This window comes from Anguilla rostrata, chromosome 6, assembly GCF_018555375.3.
Source record: "Anguilla rostrata isolate EN2019 chromosome 6, ASM1855537v3, whole genome shotgun sequence".
NCBI classification, from domain to species: domain Eukaryota; kingdom Metazoa; phylum Chordata; class Actinopteri; order Anguilliformes; family Anguillidae; genus Anguilla; species Anguilla rostrata.
In genome coordinates this window covers 29581102-29602559 of record NC_057938.1, presented here as the reverse complement: position 1 = coordinate 29602559, position 21458 = coordinate 29581102, and the positions used below count along the sequence as shown (strand labels likewise).

Here is a 21458-nt window from a genome sequence, read left to right as displayed (position 1 = left end):
TATGTTTTAAAAAAAAGTTTTTAAGAAAATTCAAAATGGCTGAAAGAAGTCTAGGCACAATGGTTCAGCGAGGCGTATTTTTTTTTCCCGGCCAAGGCACATCTAGGAATAGCAAGATTATGTCTGCATGTTGAAAAGTGTGGGAAATAGCCGTCCTTCAAATCATAAAGTTTGAAACATTGCTGTAGTGTCCCCACTGGTCAAATCAGACCAGTGCTGGTGTTCTAGCACTGAATGCTTGCCAGTACATGCGTACCGAATTTCATACTTATGGATAGCTGGTAAACGTCTTGTAATTGGTGAGATTTCACTGGATGATGGTGGCGATACTTTTCACAATGTCATCTCAGACATTTAAGATTCTATAGGAGCTCCCAGCATGTACAATTAGAACTTAATTAGCCATTTTGTTTAGGAGTTAGGGTTGAGGCTGTCATGGAATTTTTGTTGGCGATCATCGTCACCCAGGCAATCGAATCAATCAGCATAATTGTCTCGTCTTGGGGGGGGGGGGGGAGGGGGGCGCGTTTCGTTCACGAAAAGGCAGCATAAGTAGAATATAATTAACAACATAACTTTATTGACACTTATTTACCTCCATGAAGTTGGAACCCCATGTGATCAGAACATGAATAAAAATATTGTCATTCATTTGTGCTCGGTTTGTGCCGATTTGTGCCGAACAAATCATAATTTGTGCCGGTATGGTTTTTGATACATTTCATATATTTTATGAGCTGTGACTTTTTAAAAGCACTTTTTCTCCCCCAAGTAACTCCAAATCGCTCCAAAGTAGTCTCCTCGTTTGTTTTACGTTTCTGCTCATTTGTGCCGTTGAAAGAAACAAATGTGCTATTTTTATTCTTTAGATATTAAACGTTACTTTTTTCCCACCCTGGATGATTATTCACAAGTCAAAAAGCTTAGGCTACTATCTCAAAAAGAATACAGACACAAACAATATTTGTTACGGCATAAATGAGCACAAACCCAGCACAAACGAATGATACCACTTTGGGCCGATTCGGAGCTTGTTGGGATGGAAGATGACATCATGGCTAATAATAAAATGCTTCATATCTAAATAAACATAACGGCACTTAGCAAACCAAATACAGCGCAAACGCAGCACAAATGAACAAGACTACTTTGAAGCGATTTGGACAATGATGGGGTGGAAAATGACATCACCGGTGAAAAAAGTAATGTATAATATCTATAGAATAAAAATAGCACATTTGTTTCTTTCAACGGCACAAATGAGCACAAATGTAGAACAAATGACTGAGACTACTTTGGAGCGATTTGGAGTTACTCAGAGTGGAAAATGACGTGTCAGCTCATATAATATAATGTGAAATATATCAAAAACCACACCGGCACAAATTATGATTTTTATGGCATAAATCGGCACAAACACAGCACAAACAAATGACAATATTTTTATTCATGTTCTGATCACATGGGGTGCCAACTTCACGGAGGTCACTTGTTTCTATAAACAACAAATATTTAACATTTCCAAACTTTCTGAAACAAATAAAATATTTATTTTTACAGTGCTAAACATTTGTGTAAACAAATTAAATTGCCTAAACATTCTTGGATATTAAATAGGAAATGAAACAATAGGCCTATAGCATATTTAACCTCTTAGCGCAAAGCCCCTAGTGGTCGGCACGCCGGCGTGCCAAGATTACTAAACTCAGACATTCGGTGCTACTGCAACCAAAGTATGAGTTAAAAACAGAAACGCGTTTTACTTTCATTAGTAGACGATACACGACAACTATGCCAAAAACAGAGTTTCGCAGCCCCACCATTGTCGCTCTGGTCGTTCATTTAACACGCACCCCCTCCCTGCAGTCTCATCTACAAAACACCCCCCACCCTTGACATAATGGACAATATTGTCTATCTTGGTATTCATAAAAATATTATTTCACCACTAAAAAATCATATTCCGTCATAGCAACAAGATAAACCCGACAACAGCCCTAAGATATGCCAATACAGCAGTAAAAACGCTGCTCACTGAATAACTAAATAAACGAGAAAAAGTTTTTTTAAAAATGATACCATGTCCTTCTACAGTCAATATCTGGGACTAAATATTGAATAAATATACAACCTTACTGTTGGTTTTACGTGTAGAGATGTCCCTTTTGAGACAGCGTGGCCATATATTGTCTTGGACAATCCGTTCGGGAAATATCAGGGTTCATACACTTTTTCACTTTTTTCATGATTTTCAATGACTTTTCCATGACTTCTCCACAACCTTTAACTGAATTTCCATGACCAAAACAAATTACTTTATCTCAGGGGGACGATTTAAAATTATTTATTGTAACACTAAATAAAATTAGGTCTGCATCTGAAACATATGGTGCCTCTCTAAAACAAATAAACACCAGACAGACACACTTGGATACATTCTCTCATATTTAAATTCAAATAGTTTAACATTTTTGTCAATGTCTCAAACAGGGCTCGAAATTGCGACCATTTTGGTCGCATATGCTCCCGAAATTTAATCTGTGCGACCTTGAAATATAATTGGGAGCATTTGTGCGAGTGCAAATAATTGTTCTGGTGCGACCCTTTTTCCAGTCGAACGTCTTTCTCTGTACATTCGCTAGTTAGGACACTCAGTATGTGCCTTGTGAGCTGACGGTGACCCTTCTAACCAATCGTGAGCTTGACATTCTTACCTTCAATGCTGATTTTAAATTGGTTAATATTAGCCTTCAATCACTCCCTTTCGCTGCACTCCACTGTCACGCGACACAGGGAGCTAACGCGTTAACTAATGTTACTTGAAGACAAAAGTTCAATTTATGTTCAATTTATTAGCGTTATCGAAAGCTGAAAAGTTGAAGCGAACGATTACGGAATTTTTTTTTTTGAAAGGTTAACGTAGTGTTTTGTGTAGCGACCCGGTTGAAACAGCTAATGAAGTTTCCGATGCAGTTTACTGGCGGTTGATTTAATTAGCGGTATTAATGTGACGAGAAGCGCTTTGTCGTTTGAATGCATAACACGCAATTCCTTGAGTCGACGACATTTTAGGCGTGACAGTTTAACTGTTACTTGTAAACCGTACTGTTATATTGTCGTTTTTTATCAATAAAAAATCTATTGCATATATTGTTGGTGCTCCTTACATTTTGAAGTTGGGAGCACCAGTGCTACGAAGTAAAAAAGTTAATTTCGAGCCCTGATATATTATTGAAGCTGCACTTCCCTGGCATATTGTCGGCACAGTAGGGCCTACGTTTACTAACTGCTACATTAGCAGAAGTGTGCCTGTTGGGCGTGCCTGTAAACAGACTGAGCCAGACCGAATTAACTTCTCACACCATCAAAATACCGCGAAGGTTACGTGCCAATTTACGTTTTATTACTATACATACTATTTTTATGATTGGATTAATTAGTAATTATATTTATGCAACTTTAGCTGTGTCTCCATTACTTTTCAAAAAATATTATTTTCTATAACTTTTCCAGGGCCTGAAAATTGCATTTTAAATTTCAATGACTTTTCCAGGTTTTTCATGACCGTACGAACCCTGAAATATACGCGCATTTGTGACGCCTGGGTATCTTCCAAAATAGCTGTGCGTAATACCACACCTGTTGTTTACGGCGTTGTCGCCCTTTTTAGTAGTCTGGCTTGACTGACAATTCATTTATTCAGTAGGTGAGAGTATACGCTTTCTAACGATGTATAACATGTCTAATTCTGCTTTTGGAATAGCGTTTTATAGGTCAGCGTAACCGAAAATGTTCTTATCGCATTCAATTACGCATTCTCCGTGGTAGCAGTAAAACAAAGACGCGGCTAACAAAATGTTGTCAACGATTTTTCGTAAATTCTTGGAAAATACTATTATTATTGAGGACAAAACAGAAGCGAATAGAACAGTATCATTTATTTACTGTCTCTGTCTCCATCTACTGAACATAGATAAGATTTCATTGCTATGTAAGTAATACTGCTCAAAATACTTCAGTTATATACGTTATTTTTGAAATTGAGAGTCTTTAAATAGGCTCGTGGTATTATATATTGCGGATATTTCACACTGTAATGTAAGCACTACTTAGGACTGTAGTGTTTGTGAAGCATGCAACAGTGATGACGTAAGAGTTGGAACATTGCCAAAACGTGGTGGACGGTTGAAAATTGTTTTCATGTTGTCCCATCCCCATACAAGAAAACATACGAGAGAACATACATAGAAATACATACAAAAGTTAATTATTGCACATTTGGGTACTGTACCGCATTGTGTGACAATATTTTTGCATTATTTTTTAATCTGATAGCAATGTTCCATCTTAAACCTTCATAAGGGGCTAATTTATATGCTTTATAATGGACAAAAAGCATTTTATTCAATTTTGGAGAGATTTTGGATATGTTTCTGGACCCCTAGATATTTTAGACCACTGTACTGATGGAAAGCTTTTAATTCCCACTCGAAAATTATGCAACAGTGATTTTCTTGAGTCAAAACAGTTGATTTGTAGTGAAATGTGAACATATTGTGATTTACAGCAATGCATAATTTAGACATTTTGGATAGATTTGGAGACGCTGGGTACACTGCTTAGTTTTTGCTTAATACATCTATACTGCCGTCCAAAGGCTAACCGCAGTAACTACATTTTTGGTCATAATTGAGTTATAACTAAAAATGAACTTCTTGATATCTGTTTTATCTTGTGACGAAGTTTCAGAGTTCAATTTTGCTTTGTTTTAGAGAAAAAACTGTATAAAAATTGCAGTAACTACAAAACCCGACTCAAAACCATGGCAGACCGCAGTAAGTGAAGTTACTGCGGTCTGCTTTGGGATTCTACCGGCCGATTTCGCGCTCTACCCATCTAAGTTACCTCATGCGACTGTTTGGGATTCTACCACCAGCCGATTTCACCCATCTAACCTCACACAACAAAGCTGTTTAAGATGGCACTATCCAGGGGAAAGAGGATAGTGGAACTGGTGTTGAAAAGAAAATACCCAGGTAGGCTAAGTAACGATGACATTAAGCGTTGAGAAACTAGCAATCGCATTATAAAACACCTGTCAGCCTCGCTATATATGCTGACTGACAGGCGATGTTTAGTTAGCTAGCGTTAGTTTACCTGCTCCCTGAAAGCTGTACATTATCATCTGTAACTTCACATCATCGCCGATGCCATGTCATGCACTTCAAGATTGTTTACAATCTAGCCTACGCATTGTGGATATTTGCCATGAATACGAGTGCGGAGAAAGAAGTGCATGTATCCGCAAATAATGTTGATTAAAAACGTGCACAATTTCGTACTGCAAATGAAAATAAATGTAGGCTATAAGGCCTAGGCTACTCGCTAAAACTGCCTATTTGGGGAGAGCTGGCTATATATGATAGTATTGAGTAGCCTATTTTGTGGATTAATTGTATTGATAAGGAAAATCAGGTAAGTTTCTGCCACTGCTTAGTGATTAAAACGGATTTTTCTAAATCGCATTAGTCATTTAATCTCCCCAACACAATGCGAAGAAGCTGTGTGTCACTTTCCAATTGATTAGTCAGATCGTTTGCATGCTTGTTAATCACTGAAAATTAATTAAAACAGTTTGAGATCAATGATTAGTTTAAAGGTTTTGTGCCCCACCAATTTTCAGCACACAAGTCGCCGCTGATTAAAGCAAGTAATATAATAAACAAATTTTACTGTGATTCAGTGTAGCCTTGTATTTATTCATTGTGTTCAATAGTAAAGACAAGGATAATGAAAATTATTAATGTGATTGTCATCAAGGCAACAACAGTGGTGGCGGTGACAACGATGGTGAAATTGAAGATGATGATGCAAAGTTTAATTGATAGGAAAATAATTATCTCGATAGGTGAATAAGTAAAAAAGTGAAATGAAATGGTATTAAGACTAAAATATGACGTCTGAAATTCTCAATTTGTCCAGACTTAATTAAACATGCACAAATCCATAAGTAGAGTTGTTAAATACTGTTAAATACAAATATAACAAAATCAGTGTCAAAATATATTGTGTTTTCAGTGAACAAAAACTAAAAGCTGAGAACATCGTAGTTACTACACTTTGCTTTTGCATTGCTCTTAGAACCATTTAAGGCAATGCAAAGGCAGAGTGCAGTAACTACATTTTTGGGGTCAAAGGTCAAATCAGTGGTCATGGTTTTTGGGCAAAATTACCTCATAACCAATTTGGCTGGCCAGTTAAAATACTTTAAAGCCATTTTTCTCAGTTGTACCCTTTGCGTAGTTACTGCAGTTAGGCTTTGTAGGGCAGTATAGTAGTTCTACATATCCGCCCTTAGATTTTATGAACTTGCGGTCAAGAAGTTTTTGATCTAGCACGTTTAGTTTAACCCGCTGTATATATGCAATCTCTCAGTATTTCTTTGCAAACTTAAAAAGTGCAAATTCTTTTTTGATTTTTTGTCAAAACAATTGCATTTGTGACACTTTATTTCTTCCAGAATTATGAATATAAACTAATCTGTATTACAGGGTTCATACACTTTTTCACCAATGATTTTCAATGACTTTTCCATGACTTCTCCACAACCTTTAACTGAATATCCATGACCAAAACAAATGACTTTCTCAGCGGGACAATTTAAAATTATTTATTGTAACACTAAGTAAAATTAGGTCTGCATCTGAAACATATGGTGCCTCTCTAAAACAAATAAACACCAGACAGACACACTTAGATACATTCTCTCATATTTTAATTCGAATAGTTTAACATTTTTGTCAGTTTTTCCAGTCGAACGTCTTTCTCTGTAGGCTACATTCGCTAGTTAGTACACTCAGTATGTGCCTTGGGAGCTGACGGTAACCCTTCTAACCAATCGTGAGCTTGACATTCTTACCTTTAATGCTGATTTTAAATTGGTTAATATTAGCCTTCAATCACTCCCTTTCGCTGCACTCCACTGTCACGCGACACAAAGAGCTAACGCGTTAACTAATGTTACCTAAAGACAAAAGTTTATGTTCAATTTATTTGCGTTATCGAAAGCTGAAAAGTTGAAGCGCACGATTACGGCATTTTTTTTAAACGTTAACTTAGTGTTTTGTGTAGCGACCCGTTTGAAACAGCTCATTTCTCCGATGCAGTTTACTGGCGGTTGATTTAATTAGCGGTATTAATGTGACGAGAAGCTCTTTGTCGTTTGAATGCATAACACGCAATTCCTTGAAGAGTCACATTTTATGCGTGACAGTTTAACTGTTACTTGTAAACCGTACTGTTATATTGTCGTTTATCAATAAAAAATCGATTGCACATATTGTTGGTGCTCCTTACATTTTGGTGGGTGCTCCTAACTTTTTAGGAGTTGGGAGCACCAGTGCTACGAAGTAAAAAAGTTAATTTCGAGCCCTGATATATTATTGAAGCTGCACTTCCCTGGCATATTGTCGGCACAGTAGGGCCTACGTTTACTAACTGCTACATTAGCAGAAGCGTGCCTGTTGGGCGTGCCAGTAAACAGACTGAGCCAGACTGAATTAACTTTTCACACCACCAAAATACCGCGAAGGTTACGTGACAATTTACGTTTTATTACTATACATACTATTTTTACGATTGGATTAATTAGTAATTATATTTGATGCAACTTTAGCTGTGTTTCCATTACTTTTCCAAAACTTTTCAAAAAATATTATTTTCCATAACTTTTCCAGGGCCTGGAAATTGCATTTTAAATTTCAATGACTTCTCCAGGTTTTTCATGACCGTACGAACCCTGGTATTAGTATTGTAAATTGTACAAATGTTTTTGCTTCATTTAAGCCATTTTTCAAGTCTCTGTGGTGTTCACATCTGGAGTTATAAAGCTTTAAATAGGGTACCCCCTAAATGGGCAAGGATTGGCAAGATTTGGCTTGTGTGCTAAGGGGTTAAGTAGTGACAGTGTTAATAAATGAAACGAAATAAAATTGATTGACACTGCCTGTTAAGAGAGATGAAAATGTGCTTTTAATTGGCGACAGTTGAATTAAATCAAACAAATTTATTTTGGTCAAACCAACGGTCTTCTCGTTTACAAAAAGGCAGCATAAGTAGAATAGAATGAACCCTTTATTAACACTTTAAACAGAACAAAGATTTAACATTTCCAAACGTTTTGGAATAAATCAAATAAGTAAAATGTTTATTTATAAAACAGACCAGGATTGCCTGTCTTTCCGACTGCGACGGTTGAATTAATTTGGTTACGCTGTCGGTCAGAGCTTTCCATTTGTCCCGCTTATATTTCACCCCTCGGGCAAAATTCTTGGGTCACACTCAGCTGCCCCTGGCCAGATGTAGATGGTGTAGCAGCTTCAGATGCAAGTCCAAGTTGAGCATATTTGCTGGGGTGGTGCGTTCTGAGGTGATTTCTCAGATTTGTTGTGCTATATTGTTTTACGGGTATTGTTTTATTGCAAATTCGGCAAATTGGTTAATTTGAATCATCTGGTTCTCCGTCTTCATTCGGTTAAAATCCAAAATGGGCCCAAATTGGAGACGTAATGTTGGTTTTGCCAACAAGCTCCATCTTGATTTTACCTCAACTCGGTTTTTGTCAGCAAAATTGTGAGTGACAGGTCACGTGCATTCACTGGATGAGATGATTTAATTCCATCAATCAGAGCGCTGTAAGTTTCTGCAACTATCAGAAATGTTAGGAACTTTGGTTTAGTCAAACCACGTAAAATCTATTTATATTAAGCAATGTTCTTCGCCTATATTAAAGTACTTACAACAGTAATACTAATATATTATTATTAGTAGTAGTAGTAGTAGCCTAGTTGTTGTTTTAATTATTATTATTAGTATTACATAGTCTACTGAAAAAGGGAGATTAAAAACAATGCTTGCTTTGCAATGTTGCCCAACCCGCTCCCAGATTAGCGGGAGGAGCATGGTAAACTTCAAAGACAGTGCGCAATTTAAAGATTGTTGCAGGGAAAAGTATTGTCGGCTTTGTTTGAGAGGGATCGTGTGGTGTTTAAGCATACATAAAATTATTTATGTATATTTATAGGAAAGGTAGATTATTTTTGGCAACAACATTATGAAAAAGTATATATTTTAGAAAAACATTAACAAATGGCGATTATGACGGTTTTTTTGCGTGTGTGTTGATGACCGTCAATCGCACGATTATGAAATAATCGGCCCAGCCCTTTTAGGAGTTAAGCATTTTAAAAACAGGTCACCTGTGTCAGGTTTCATTACAATTGGACATGGCGTTCAGGAGTTGTGCCATATATAGACTTTTTCACAGACACTCTTTTTGTCCAATTAACATTTGTGATATAACTTTTAAATAGCTTCTTTTCCTGGAGAGTCTACTAAAGCAGGAATATCAATCTAATCGATCAAGCAGTCTCGGAGGAGATTCTGTATTCAGGAACAAATGGAAATGCTTGGGACCATCTGTTGTGGTTTGAGCAAAGGAATATCGAGGAAAATTAATATTCATTCTAGGCCAGTTCATGAGTTACAGGACAAAGCGTAAAAGTGGTTGTAACCTATGGGCCATTCTGGGCCTAGATCCTACAGTTTAGGAGCTGTACGCGTTGATAGGGAAAAATAGTAATCTGAACAAAAACAATATGGTCCCAGCACACTGTGCTTAGACCCCAAATAATAATCAGAGAAAAAACAATATGGTTCGAACCACTGAACTGTATAAGAACTAGAAGGGAAACGTGGTCACATGGTTCCATTCACAATTTGATAAATCCGCAAGATGGCTGCCACGCCCTGGAAATGGTATTATTAGCTCCTGCGCAAATTACATTACATTTATTTAGCAGATGCTTTTATCCAAAGCGACGTACAAAAGTGCATATCATGGTCATTGGACAACTACAAAACACAGCTTCAATAAGGTACAATACTCGTTTTGTACAGCTATTTCTAGCCAAGAACACAGATGCCAAAAGCTCACATTGAAGTAATCAATAGAAGCAGGCAATAGCATTACACTTTTTTCCTTAAGCAAAATTTTTTTTGGCTGAACAGACAGAGAAAATTGACCAAATATTCCAATTGTGTTGACTGATCTCTGATTGGTCAAGAACAAAATGGATGAGATTTGAAACAGGGTCTTGAAAAAAACCACTGCTTTATCACGTGACGGGGCCTATCTGCTCAGCAGCATCTTCACAGAACTGTGGGTAAGCCCAGAGTTGTAGAGCTTTATCTACGGCTCTGGGTAGGCCTAGCACAGCTAAATAGCGCAATAACTACTTGTTAGCTAACAGTTATGATTTTTGCGAGCTTAGCTGGCTAGCAACAGTTGCCTAGGTGTTTCTACCTTGTACTTACTAATTAAATTTTCAAATGCTTTGAAGTGAGTAATATTTCCCAAGACAGAACATCTAGTTACGTGTTGTCACTGTTTACTGTAAGGGGGAACAGCATCTGTAACCTGTTGGATACAGTTTGCCAATAGCCTAGTCTAACTAGCGCTATAGCTAATGTTAGCTAACGGTTAAAATGGCTATTTCGATGATAATAATGCTATGGTTTCATATCTTGTGTGAAACTATAACATATGACGATGAAAAGTACTGTCCATATAGTTAGGCTATTTAATTTTGTGAGTAGCCTACAGCAGGTTTGTTTGCGAAATCGGTTACACCATTGTCACACACAGCACTTCTGTCAACTAAACAGTCTAACAAGCTAAGCTATTTAACTAAAAAATAATTTTAGCAACTTGCTACCACCTGGCTCATTTCTCCCGCATTGTGATGGCATTTCTGAATACAGGCTGTACTGAAAAAATTTTTTATCATCAGACTGAATATCGCCGCAGATAGCCAGTGACACCGGGACGGATCTGGCAGTCACCAGTTAGCCATCAGGCCCGTCTCTGCTGTGATTTAAACAGGTGTGCGCCGTCAGCCTTATACCCATTTACATAAGCGAAACCAAGTTTCCCACGTTTAGATCATATACCAAATGTAGCCTACCTATCATGAGTGGCTTACTAAGCGATGGCTGTAAATCATCTACTTGTACAGTAGTAGCTTATAATGGGCAGCGGGCCTTAATTCGGTTTTGAATTCAATTTGATTCAAGTGTCTTTTTCCTCATCTTGCTCGAATGAAATGAGCAAATGTGTGGTTGAATGCACAAGACACGTTAGGTTCTTTCTTTTCTACGTTTAGTCTAAATCGGTAAAAAGGAAACTGAGTACTTGCAGGGCAAAATGTAGGCTAATAAAACATTTGCATTGCCTGAGATTTTGCTGCCATTCTTATTATAATTAAAGCCGCAAGCGGCGTTGGGAGGGGTCCAAGCATTCGCACAACTGCGCCCCCTATGGAGCGATATTTAAATGGTTTTGTCCTCATGATCATATACCTTCACCCAACATATCTACTGCATCGCCATGGATGTCTCCTAGCCACTAAGCGTAAAGGCCTTTACTATGTCGTAACACTAAAGGCTGTTTTATACTTCTGCATAGTACACAAAAAAATGGGTCTGTGTAGGGGTCTGTCTAGATTTGGAGCTCCAGCTCTTCCGCACCCCAACTAATAAAAAAGTCCAAATGGCGGGCAAACAATATGGCGGACATAGGTGCGCCCAAAGGCAAAGTTGTAGAGCACATTCAGATGAATCGGTCGATGAAGTTTTGTGTTGATCTGTCTTACGGTGTGGGAGTTATGACCTTTTAAATATGACCCTTTGTTATAGCGCCACCATCTGGCCGACATAGGTGATTTTTAGTGCCTGAGTAGTGGGGGGCCATAGGAACCCACCTACCAAATTTGGTTGGTCTACAACTTATGGTTGCTGAGCCTCAGACACTTTTAGCAGAGAAAAATAATAATAATAATAATAATAATTATTATTATTATTATAATAATCCTAACAAATACAATAGGGTTCCACCAGCTTTGCTGCTTGGACCCCTAATAATCCTAACAGATACAATAGGGTTCCACCAGCTTTGCTGCTTGGACCCCTAATTATGAATATTAATATCATTATTACAGGCTATTCAAAAAGCATATAAGCTGGTCTACAGCCAGTATTTTCAAATGGAATTTGCAGATACAGTATATTGATAATAATCTGGAGATTTTCAAGATTTAAGCCTAATCAGTAAGTAACCAAGACATGCTAAAGTCAAGCTTTAGAAATGTCTGCGCATGGTGTTACAATAGTGGATAAAAAAATAAAAATAAAAAAAAGCTTTTTCTAGCTCTGTACTTATTTTTAATATGGATGGCTATCAGGTTCACTGCTGCAGAAAAATAAGGCGCAAAGAAAAGCAGCGGATAATGCTATAAACAGTATTCTACTACTTGGAAAATCAACAAAAAAATTAACTCACCTCTGAGGAACAACATCTGCAGCACAGAAAGTCAGGATATCAATGGCAGTGAGACGTGTCTGTCGGCGAGATGGCACAAACACCACCACAGGTTTAGATGGAGAATGCTTCATGATGGCATGGTACACGGGCTTGGCCATTGACAGCAGCCGAGTTTGAGTGTGACTCACATTGAAGCCCTGTGACAAAAAATATTCCACAGCCACAAGAAAGGTGGGAAAAGACAAAATTAAGATAGAAATTTGAACACAGAGGCAACAAAAACACACAAAATAACATACAACATACAATATTAAACCCTTAGCGCACACGCCAAATCTGGCCAATCCTTGCCCATTTACAGGGTACCCTATTTAAAGCTTTATAACTCCAGATGTGAACACCACAGAGACTTGAAAAATGGCTTAAATGAAGCAAGACATTTGTACCATTTACAATACTAGCATAGATTACTTTATATTCATAATTTTGGAAGAAATAAAGTGCCACAAATGCAATTGTCTAGGAAAAAATCTAAAATGAATTTGCTATTTTTTAGTTCGCAATGAAATACTGAGAGATTGCATATATAGCAGGTTAAACTATACATGTCCTGGATGAAAAACTTCTTGACCACAAGTTCATAAAATCTAAGGGTGGATATGTAGAACTACTAAAGATCTATGAAGCAAAAACTAAGCAGTGTACCCAGCGTCTCCAAATCTATCCAAAATGTCAAAATTATGCATTGCTGTAAATCACATATTCACCATATTCACATATTTTACTACAAATCAACTGTTTTTACTCAAGAAACTCACTGTTGCATCATTTTCTAGTGGGAATTACAAGCTTTCCATCAATACAGTGGTCTAAAATACCTAGGGGTCTAGAAACATATCCAAAATCTCTTTATATACATTTTAAAGCATATAAATGAGCCCCTTGTGAAGGTTTAAGATGAATCATTGATATCAGATTTAAAAACAATGCAAAAATATTGTCACACAATTCTGTACATTACCTAAATGTGTAATAATTAACTCTTGTATGTATTTCTATACTCTGTACTGTTGTATGTTTGCTTGTATGGGTACGGGACGACATGAAAACAATTTTCAACCGTCCACCACGTTTTGGCAATGTCCAAACACTCTCGTCATCAATGTTGCATGCATCACAAAAACTACTAGACTACCACAAATGCTTACATTACGGTGTGAAATCCTCATTATAAAATACCACTAAACTATTTAAAGACACTCAATTTAAAAAATAACGTATATAACCGAAATATTTTGAGCAGTAATACTTGCATAACAATGATGAAATCTTATGTTTTCAGTAGATAGAGACAGAGACAGTAAATCAATGATATAGTTCTATCCGCTTCTGTCGTAAACCAGAAAACGATGTCAGCTAGGTATATCAGCAAACATACGGCATAGCTATGCGATCAGTGAATGCGATCATAACACTTTCGATTACACTGACCTTTAAAACGCTATTCCAAAAGCAAAATTAGACATGTTATACATCGTTAGAAGGCTTATACTCTCACCTACTGAATAAATGAATTGTCAATCAATCCAGGCTGTGCTAAAAAGGGCGACAACGCCATAAACAACACGTGTGGTATTACGCACAGCTATTTTGGAAGGTACCCAGGTATCCCAAATGCGCGTATATTTCACAAACGGATTGTACAAGACAATATATGACCACTCAGTCTCAAAAGGGACATCTCGCGTAAAACCAGTGGAAAGATTGTATATTTATTCAATGTTTAGTCCCAGATATTGACTGTAGAATGACATGGTATAATTTAAAAAAATAATAATTGTCTCGTTTATTTCGTTATTCAGTGAGCAGCGTTTTCACTGCTGTATTGGCATATTTTAGGGCTAATGTCGGGTTTATCTTGTTGCTACGAAATATTACATAACATTACATTACAGGCATTTGGCAGACGCTCTTATCCAGAGCGACATACAACAAAGTGTAAAACCAACAGTAAGGTTGTATACTTATTCAATATTTAGTCCCAGATATTGACTGTAGAATGACATGGTATCATTTTTTAAAACTGCAAGGGCTGGAATCGGTTGGACACAAGCTCTGGAGATGTTCGCCCTGAGTGGTGTGCACGCCCTTTTCTGCGGCTGCACCCCACTGTTACCTATCTATCTCTCCCTGCCTGCTCTGGCTTCTCCCCCCTTCCCAGCTGTAGTGTGCACACCAAATCCTTATAGGACACACTACTCAGTTCCTGGAACTCTGATAATTGTGAACTGTGGAGTCCAGCAAGCTGGCCCTCACGATCAAGAATCTTGCTCATTACATTTACATTACATTACATTTATTTAGCAGACGCTTTTATCCAAAGCGACGTACAAAAAGTGCATTTCATGGTCATAGACAACTGCTAAACACACCTCTCGAGGTGTTCGAGTTGGCAACGGTGGGAGACAAACTCGCCCTGAAAATCGCTTTCCAGAAGCGTGATCATCCTGCAGCCCTCACACAACTGTGGCCACATTTTTAGCCCCTAACTATCACCCCATCTCTCCCTATATCTACAGTAAGTTTCTGCCAAAACGGAAGCACCAAGACCACACTTTAAAAAACGTGCAAGTGGCTCTGGACAACAAGCAGCAGAAATCGGAGAGGAAAAACAAATAAGGCAATTTTATCATTTAACATTAACTGCTGAATAAGTAACAAGAGAAACAAACCACCCGAAGTGGAATCACTCCAGTTACAATAAACTAACTTAGATAGCTTTATACTAAGTACCAATGACTGAAGGAACACTTGTATTAGGCAATAGTTTAATTATATCTCAGAACAAAATACAGCCCAAAATTTAGCTGGAATACATTTATAATAATCTACAGCTAATGTTTGTATGTAAAAATGCCGAGACAGAGACACCCAGCCCTCAATTTAATAGTGCGCAGGTGGCTACAGACAACTAGCAGCAGAACCCGGAGAATAAATAAACAAAAATAAGGCACTTTTAACTATCTAACATTAAGCGTTGAATAAATAACACTGAAAAGAACTACCCAGTAGAATCCCTCTGGTTATAATCAACTAACTTGGCTAGCTTTTTACTAAATAGCAATGACTGGAGGAACCCCTGTACTAGGAAATATTTTGTTTATCTCAGAACAGAAACTAAAATTTACCCGGAATCAGATTATATTATTATAATAAACTACAGCTAATGTTAGCATGTAACAATAAAGTCAAACAATCTTACTACCATAATATTTTGTTCCTGGGGGTTCAAAAACCTAAGAAAAAACCAGCGTTCAGCAAGGAGGCCAAATTACCTAACTGGCTAGTTTTGCTAGCCGAGTGCTTAACGGAGGAAAAAAGTGGAAAAGCCCCCCAGTCCCCTAACAGCAACAAAGATTTTCACCTTAAGAGCAAAACCGTCTTACCTTACTTATAATATGGGGGTTTTGTTTAAACAAAAAGCCCAAAATAATATCAAATACACAATTGAAAGCACAATAGAATCCCGTATCAAACCTTTTCAAACACTCCTCACTCTTTCCACCACAAACAGGAAGTGCCTGTATTAACTAGTTACAGAACAACATATTTTAAGTAGACTACAATTAACGTTAGTCTACAACTGAAATAAAACTATACCCCCAAACCAATGTAAAGCAGCCTTTGAAAGAAACTAGAATACACCGAGGATGGTGACTGTCAGGTAGCGTAACCACACGTCGCAAGCACGTATGGTATCTCAAATACTATATCCAACAGCGTTCTCTGTCCTTGTGAGCTTGCAAGTGTGGTCTCCCACAAGAACGGACTTCACAAGAACGCAAGTCCGGAGTTTGTGCTCTTGGTATTGAGAAACACCTCTTGAGTGGCCCAGCCAGAGCCCGAACTTGAACATCTCTGGAGAGACCTGAAAATAGCTGTGCAGCAAGGCTCCCCATTCAACCTGACAGAGCCTGAGAGGATCTGCAGAGAAGAATGAGAGAAATCGCCCAAATACAGGTGTGCCAAGCTTGTAGCGTCATACCCAAGAAGACTTGAGGCTGTAATCGCTGCCAAAGGTGCCTCAACAAAGTACTGAGAAAGGGTCTGAATTTGCAAAAAAAAATTTTAAAACCTGTTTTCGCTTTGTCATTATGGGGTATTGTGTGTAGACTGATGAGAATAAAAATGAATTTAATCCATTTTATAATAAGGCTGTAAGGTAACAAAATGTGGAAAAAGTGAAGGGGTCTGAATACTTTCCAAAGGCACTGTAAATTCACAAGACTTGTAAGCGAGGATAACTGTTGTTACGATGCAATTCAGAGCAAAGTTCATATTATAATGGCAATTCTGTTGAAAAGTTTAACACTATGGCTTTAATGTTAACTTAACTAGAAACATTCTCTACATTAACCGATAACCGTTATGTTAGCTTGCCTTGCCCGATTCATGGCCGCGAGACTGCTAGATGGCATTCCTGACTGCGTCATGACTCATGGTGACCATTCAATGCATTCTTTTCTTTACTTCTGGCACATTTCAACCACAGGTTTTGCAACCAGCCCATATTAATTCCAATCTAGTTTAATAAAGCACATTTTACAAAGGATTTGCCACAACATATTGGAATGGCAGGTATGCCATCCTGCCAACTTCCGGCTTGGTGGGGCGGCATGCCCCATACAGCATTGAGAGTTTGGCACTTTTCAGGGTTCCCGACCCTAAACTCATTACACTGGCTTGCTGGCTAACTAAACATTTAAACTATTGGTTTTGCACACGTAAAAACTTTGCGGGAAACTCATTTATATTTATGAAATCCAAATTAAATGAACCCACACTTTGGACAGTTCCATTTTCCGAATTTTAACATCAGCTACCTTGCTAACAACACTACAGACCAAGTGTATAAGGTTAGTACAGATACGAACGCCTCCGAAAATAAGCTCCTAAATCTGGGTTGCAAATTGGTCCGGGAGATAACGCTATACCGGTTGTATAGAAACTGGCGCCAGATAATGACTTCTTCATGCCAGGTATATTGATTTTCTTTATGCCAATGTATGGTATGAAAATACGTTAAAAATAGCATATTCCTCCTGATACGTTTATACTTGATTGTCAGGTTCATTTTACAAAATGTACAAGTTCTTGTATATTTGCAATTTAAAATAAATACTGATTGTAAAATAAATACTGCACATAAATCCCCCCCCCTTTTTAGAAACAGACATTTATACAAAGAAACATGCAATCACTCACATTACAGAAAGGCAGGGTGGACAATTACATAAATACAGATTTTTTTTTTTTTAAACGACAGAGACCTATTAAATCAAACTTGAGTCTTACAAACCTATTCACACATATTTGCCCCATACTGTATGCTTGTATGTACATGGCCAAATAGCTTGAAACAATTTAGGAAACATTGGGTAGCATCGCTGTGGAATATAGGTTTAATTTATGAGGTAAGACAGTCAACATTGTTTCATGTACCTTGGCATAATTTGGATTTCAATACTTTTATTGAGAAGCCTAGATTTCGCCAGTTTGAATTAATGACTTATACAGTGCTTTGTAAGTGTGAGTAACTTGGCATTTTTGTAAACTGAAAATATGTATCTCATCAGATATTTCAGTTTACCCGGGCCTAAATGGCCATAGAACAAGCCGCAACAGTGGCAAGGGAAAACTCCCAGGAATAAATTCAGGAAAAAACCATAGAAAGAACCAGACTCAGGGATGCAAATTCCATGTTCATACTGTACTTTCTTGTCAGAGTTAAAGCTTGTCAGAATTATCAACAGTAACTAAGGAGAGCGGGACTTGGGCGGGGCTTGACAAGCCAATTTAGCCACAAGACACGGTTTACCTAATCTCACAGAAGCAGGAAAAACTTTTTGATGCGTGGAAACATAAAAACTGGGTGAAAATCGGCTTACACCGATCAGCTCCCTTTTAAGAAAAATCTGTGTATTTTCTGGCAAAAATCAATAAACACTGAAAACAATGAGCCTTATGTATGGTGTATTATTCAACATGTCATGTTCTTCTGGTAAAGAATTTCCTCGTTAACCCCCTTCCCACCAACATGAACCTAGTTCTGGTTCTGGGCTGGTGCTAGTGCCGGTTCGCAGTTGGTTCAACTTGCGAACCTTCTAAGAACCGGTTTGTTTTTCTACGGGCTAGAGAGCCACATCATTACGTCACTGTATATGTCTCCGCTTTCCCAGCAACATCATTACCTATTAAAAGGTATGTCCTGTAAATATATAGAAAATAAACTGTCTAAAAGTAAAAAATCAACGTCATACATACATATTTATTTATATTATTACAGCCTTATTTACTATATCAACTTTAGACAAGCAACATGCTTGGAATTCTCATCGCGACCCATTAAATCCAATGGCACAGACGTTGCTTCATAATTTCAAACTGCTTTCCTAACGGCTATTTTGCGTCCTGCAACTTGGGTTACAACAGTGAATATGTATGGATCCCTAGACGTGCTGATAGCGACCACCCTTTCTCATATTAACCTCAAATACGCAAGACAGGACACTTAAACAGTATGCTAGCAAATTTATGTTAAGTTCCATTCATTTATAGGGGGTGGTCGATACACGTCCCCTTAGTAACAAAAAGCTAGTGCTGGACCACCCCCTGACTTATTTGCCGGCACAGAAAAAAAGAAAAAATAACCACTGGAGGATAACAAGGACATTTTTTCCTACATAACTAGGTACAGGTTGTTACCGATATTTTGCTTATTTCATATATAGTTGCAAATCAGTTGATGTTTTCCTGGCTGTCGAACAAAGGTGGTCGATAATAGGTGCTCTCAGTCTACCTGGCGATCACAAAATTTTAGTTTTGGTTGGTCACGATAATCCTGCCCCCAGCCCCTGACGTAAGCGGTTCTTAGTTCTAAACCAGCCTAGTGTTGGTGCCACTCCGGAACCAGTTTTTCTGGCCGAGACCCAGTTCTTCTGCTGTCGAACGCGAAGAACTGGTATGAGATTAGGCACCGGCTCTGAACCGGCCATCGAAATGCCTTGGTGGAAAAGGGGTAGTTGAGGACAATAAACAAAGCATCTATCCCAGGTCCAAATTAACACCCGCCAAGGCAGGAAAATATTAACTCTGCTGGGTAAATCACACAGGCCAACCAACCCCTCTGGCGTGTAAAAATATTAACCCATGTTTTGATTTTTAGATAAAATCAACCCAATTTCAGCATGTGAAAAACAGAGACTTAATCGCTGGGCCCGCTAAAGACACTGTAGCTTATTAATTTTGTGCACACAAATTGCAGGCTTTTGTTTGCAGCCTCTAATTTTGTTACCAACTAACATGTGCCAGCTAAAAATTCAGATTTAGGAATCGCATTTCAGTGTTGAAACATTTTCCAGGCATCAAACCACCACAGAAAAAGAGACCGTCAGTGAACGATGATAATGTGGAAAGAAAAACATTGACATAATTCCGTCTAATGTTACCAGTGATAGGTTTGAAAAATTAAGTTGCTTTCTGTGTCTTAACTTCATTCTGAATACATATTCCCACATTCACACTATGTAACTGCTGCTTCCCATTGTTAGAGACAAATGGCCACAAATATAGTTCAATCACTGTTTGTAAGGATATACAATAGCCACAGATAAAAGGGCAAACCATATGGGTGTCCCTGGGAAGTCTGGTGCAATGAATATTCCTTCCTGGGAACGTTCACACTGGCCAATCACCACACCTCTCAACAGAATACTTAAACTCTCACTTGTGGCAGTCTCATTGTTTGGGATGCGCTACCATTGTAACGTAATTATAATCTAATTTCTGCTGAATAACAAATTCTCATGAAAATATGTTACAGGATGTTTGAAAATATGTTGTTTTCGATGTCCCTTTTGACATACCTGGATATGCATCTCCAGGGGCACAGGCCGCACATTAGGGTGGAAGTTGAAAGTTGCAGTGGTGCTGCAGCCCAACCAGTGAGCAACGTCCTTGGCATTGGAGAGAGAGGAGCTTAGTGCTACTATGCGAATGGGCCGCTCTATCTGTGAAGAGATGTACCTCATCCTTGAGCAGATCACTTCCAGCACAGGCTAGAAGGGAAGAATGAGGGAGGGAGGGAGGACAGAATAAAGGTTTGTACATATTTATATATATATAAAATCAAGGATATCACAACTGATTTAAATGTAACAACATCAGCATACCCCATTCTCGCCCCCTATAAGGTGTGTCTCGTCCACAATGAAGAGGCTAACATTTTGAACATTCTTCCTCTGTTTCCAGCGCCGAGACAGGATGTCCCACTTGTCAGGGGTGCTAACAATAATATCACCCTTTCCCAGTAGCTTCAGGTCAGTGCTGGTCTCTCCCGTCAGCAAGACAACCTTCTTATTCAGAGCATCCTGAAACTTCTCGTGCCAGTCCACAAACACCTGAATGGGTGCAGACGACAAAGGGAGGAAAAAATTGGAGAAATTTAAGAGGGAACAGAAAATAATAAGGGATGGCACAGAGAACAAAACAAGGTGGGGTGTGAGCAGAAATAAAGGAAATGACAAAAAAAGATAGTAGTTATTACTTCCCTGACATTTTCATGACATAATGCAAAGTATACCTGTTCAGCCAAAGCCTCCATGGGGGTGATGTAGACACAGCGGCCCTCAGCATTGTGCAGAAGCATCCTAAGAATGGAGAACTCAGCACAGATGGTCTTCCCACTGCCCGTAGGGGCACCGACAAAGACATTGTCATCGCTGTTGTATACAGCGTTGAACACTAGGGGGAGACAAAGTGGAGTTTAAGTTTCTCACAGATGGTTAACACACTGTTGGCAAAGCAGAATAAATCATGTACTTAGTACCTCTGATGGAAAGTTATTCAGTTTGATTAAGGTCATCCCATCAGAATTGTTCGCATATTAACAAATATTGTGATTAAACTGATAAACCGTACCCTTTATCAAAAAATTAAATCACTACAGTATATTTACATATTGGGTAAGTCTTCTACCTGGTAACTTGTTCCCATCTTAGCAACTGCTCTGCGGAAAAAT

At 38.2% G+C, this 21458-nt stretch overlaps 1 protein-coding gene across 1 annotated transcript in view; it reads right to left on the bottom strand.

Annotated features, from left to right (window-relative positions):
* The window catches only part of snrnp200 (small nuclear ribonucleoprotein 200 (U5)), a 209745-nt gene that overhangs the window by 62781 nt on the left and 125506 nt on the right, over nt 1-21458 (bottom strand). Inside the window, exons 31-34 of the mRNA XM_064341033.1 lie at nt 21021-21181; nt 20611-20838; nt 20305-20496; nt 12398-12576 (exon numbers count right to left, since the gene is read on the bottom strand). Coding sequence (XP_064197103.1) covers nt 12398-12576; nt 20305-20496; nt 20611-20838; nt 21021-21181 — 760 coding nt within the window. The remainder of the gene's footprint in view (nt 1-12397; nt 12577-20304; nt 20497-20610; nt 20839-21020; nt 21182-21458) is intronic.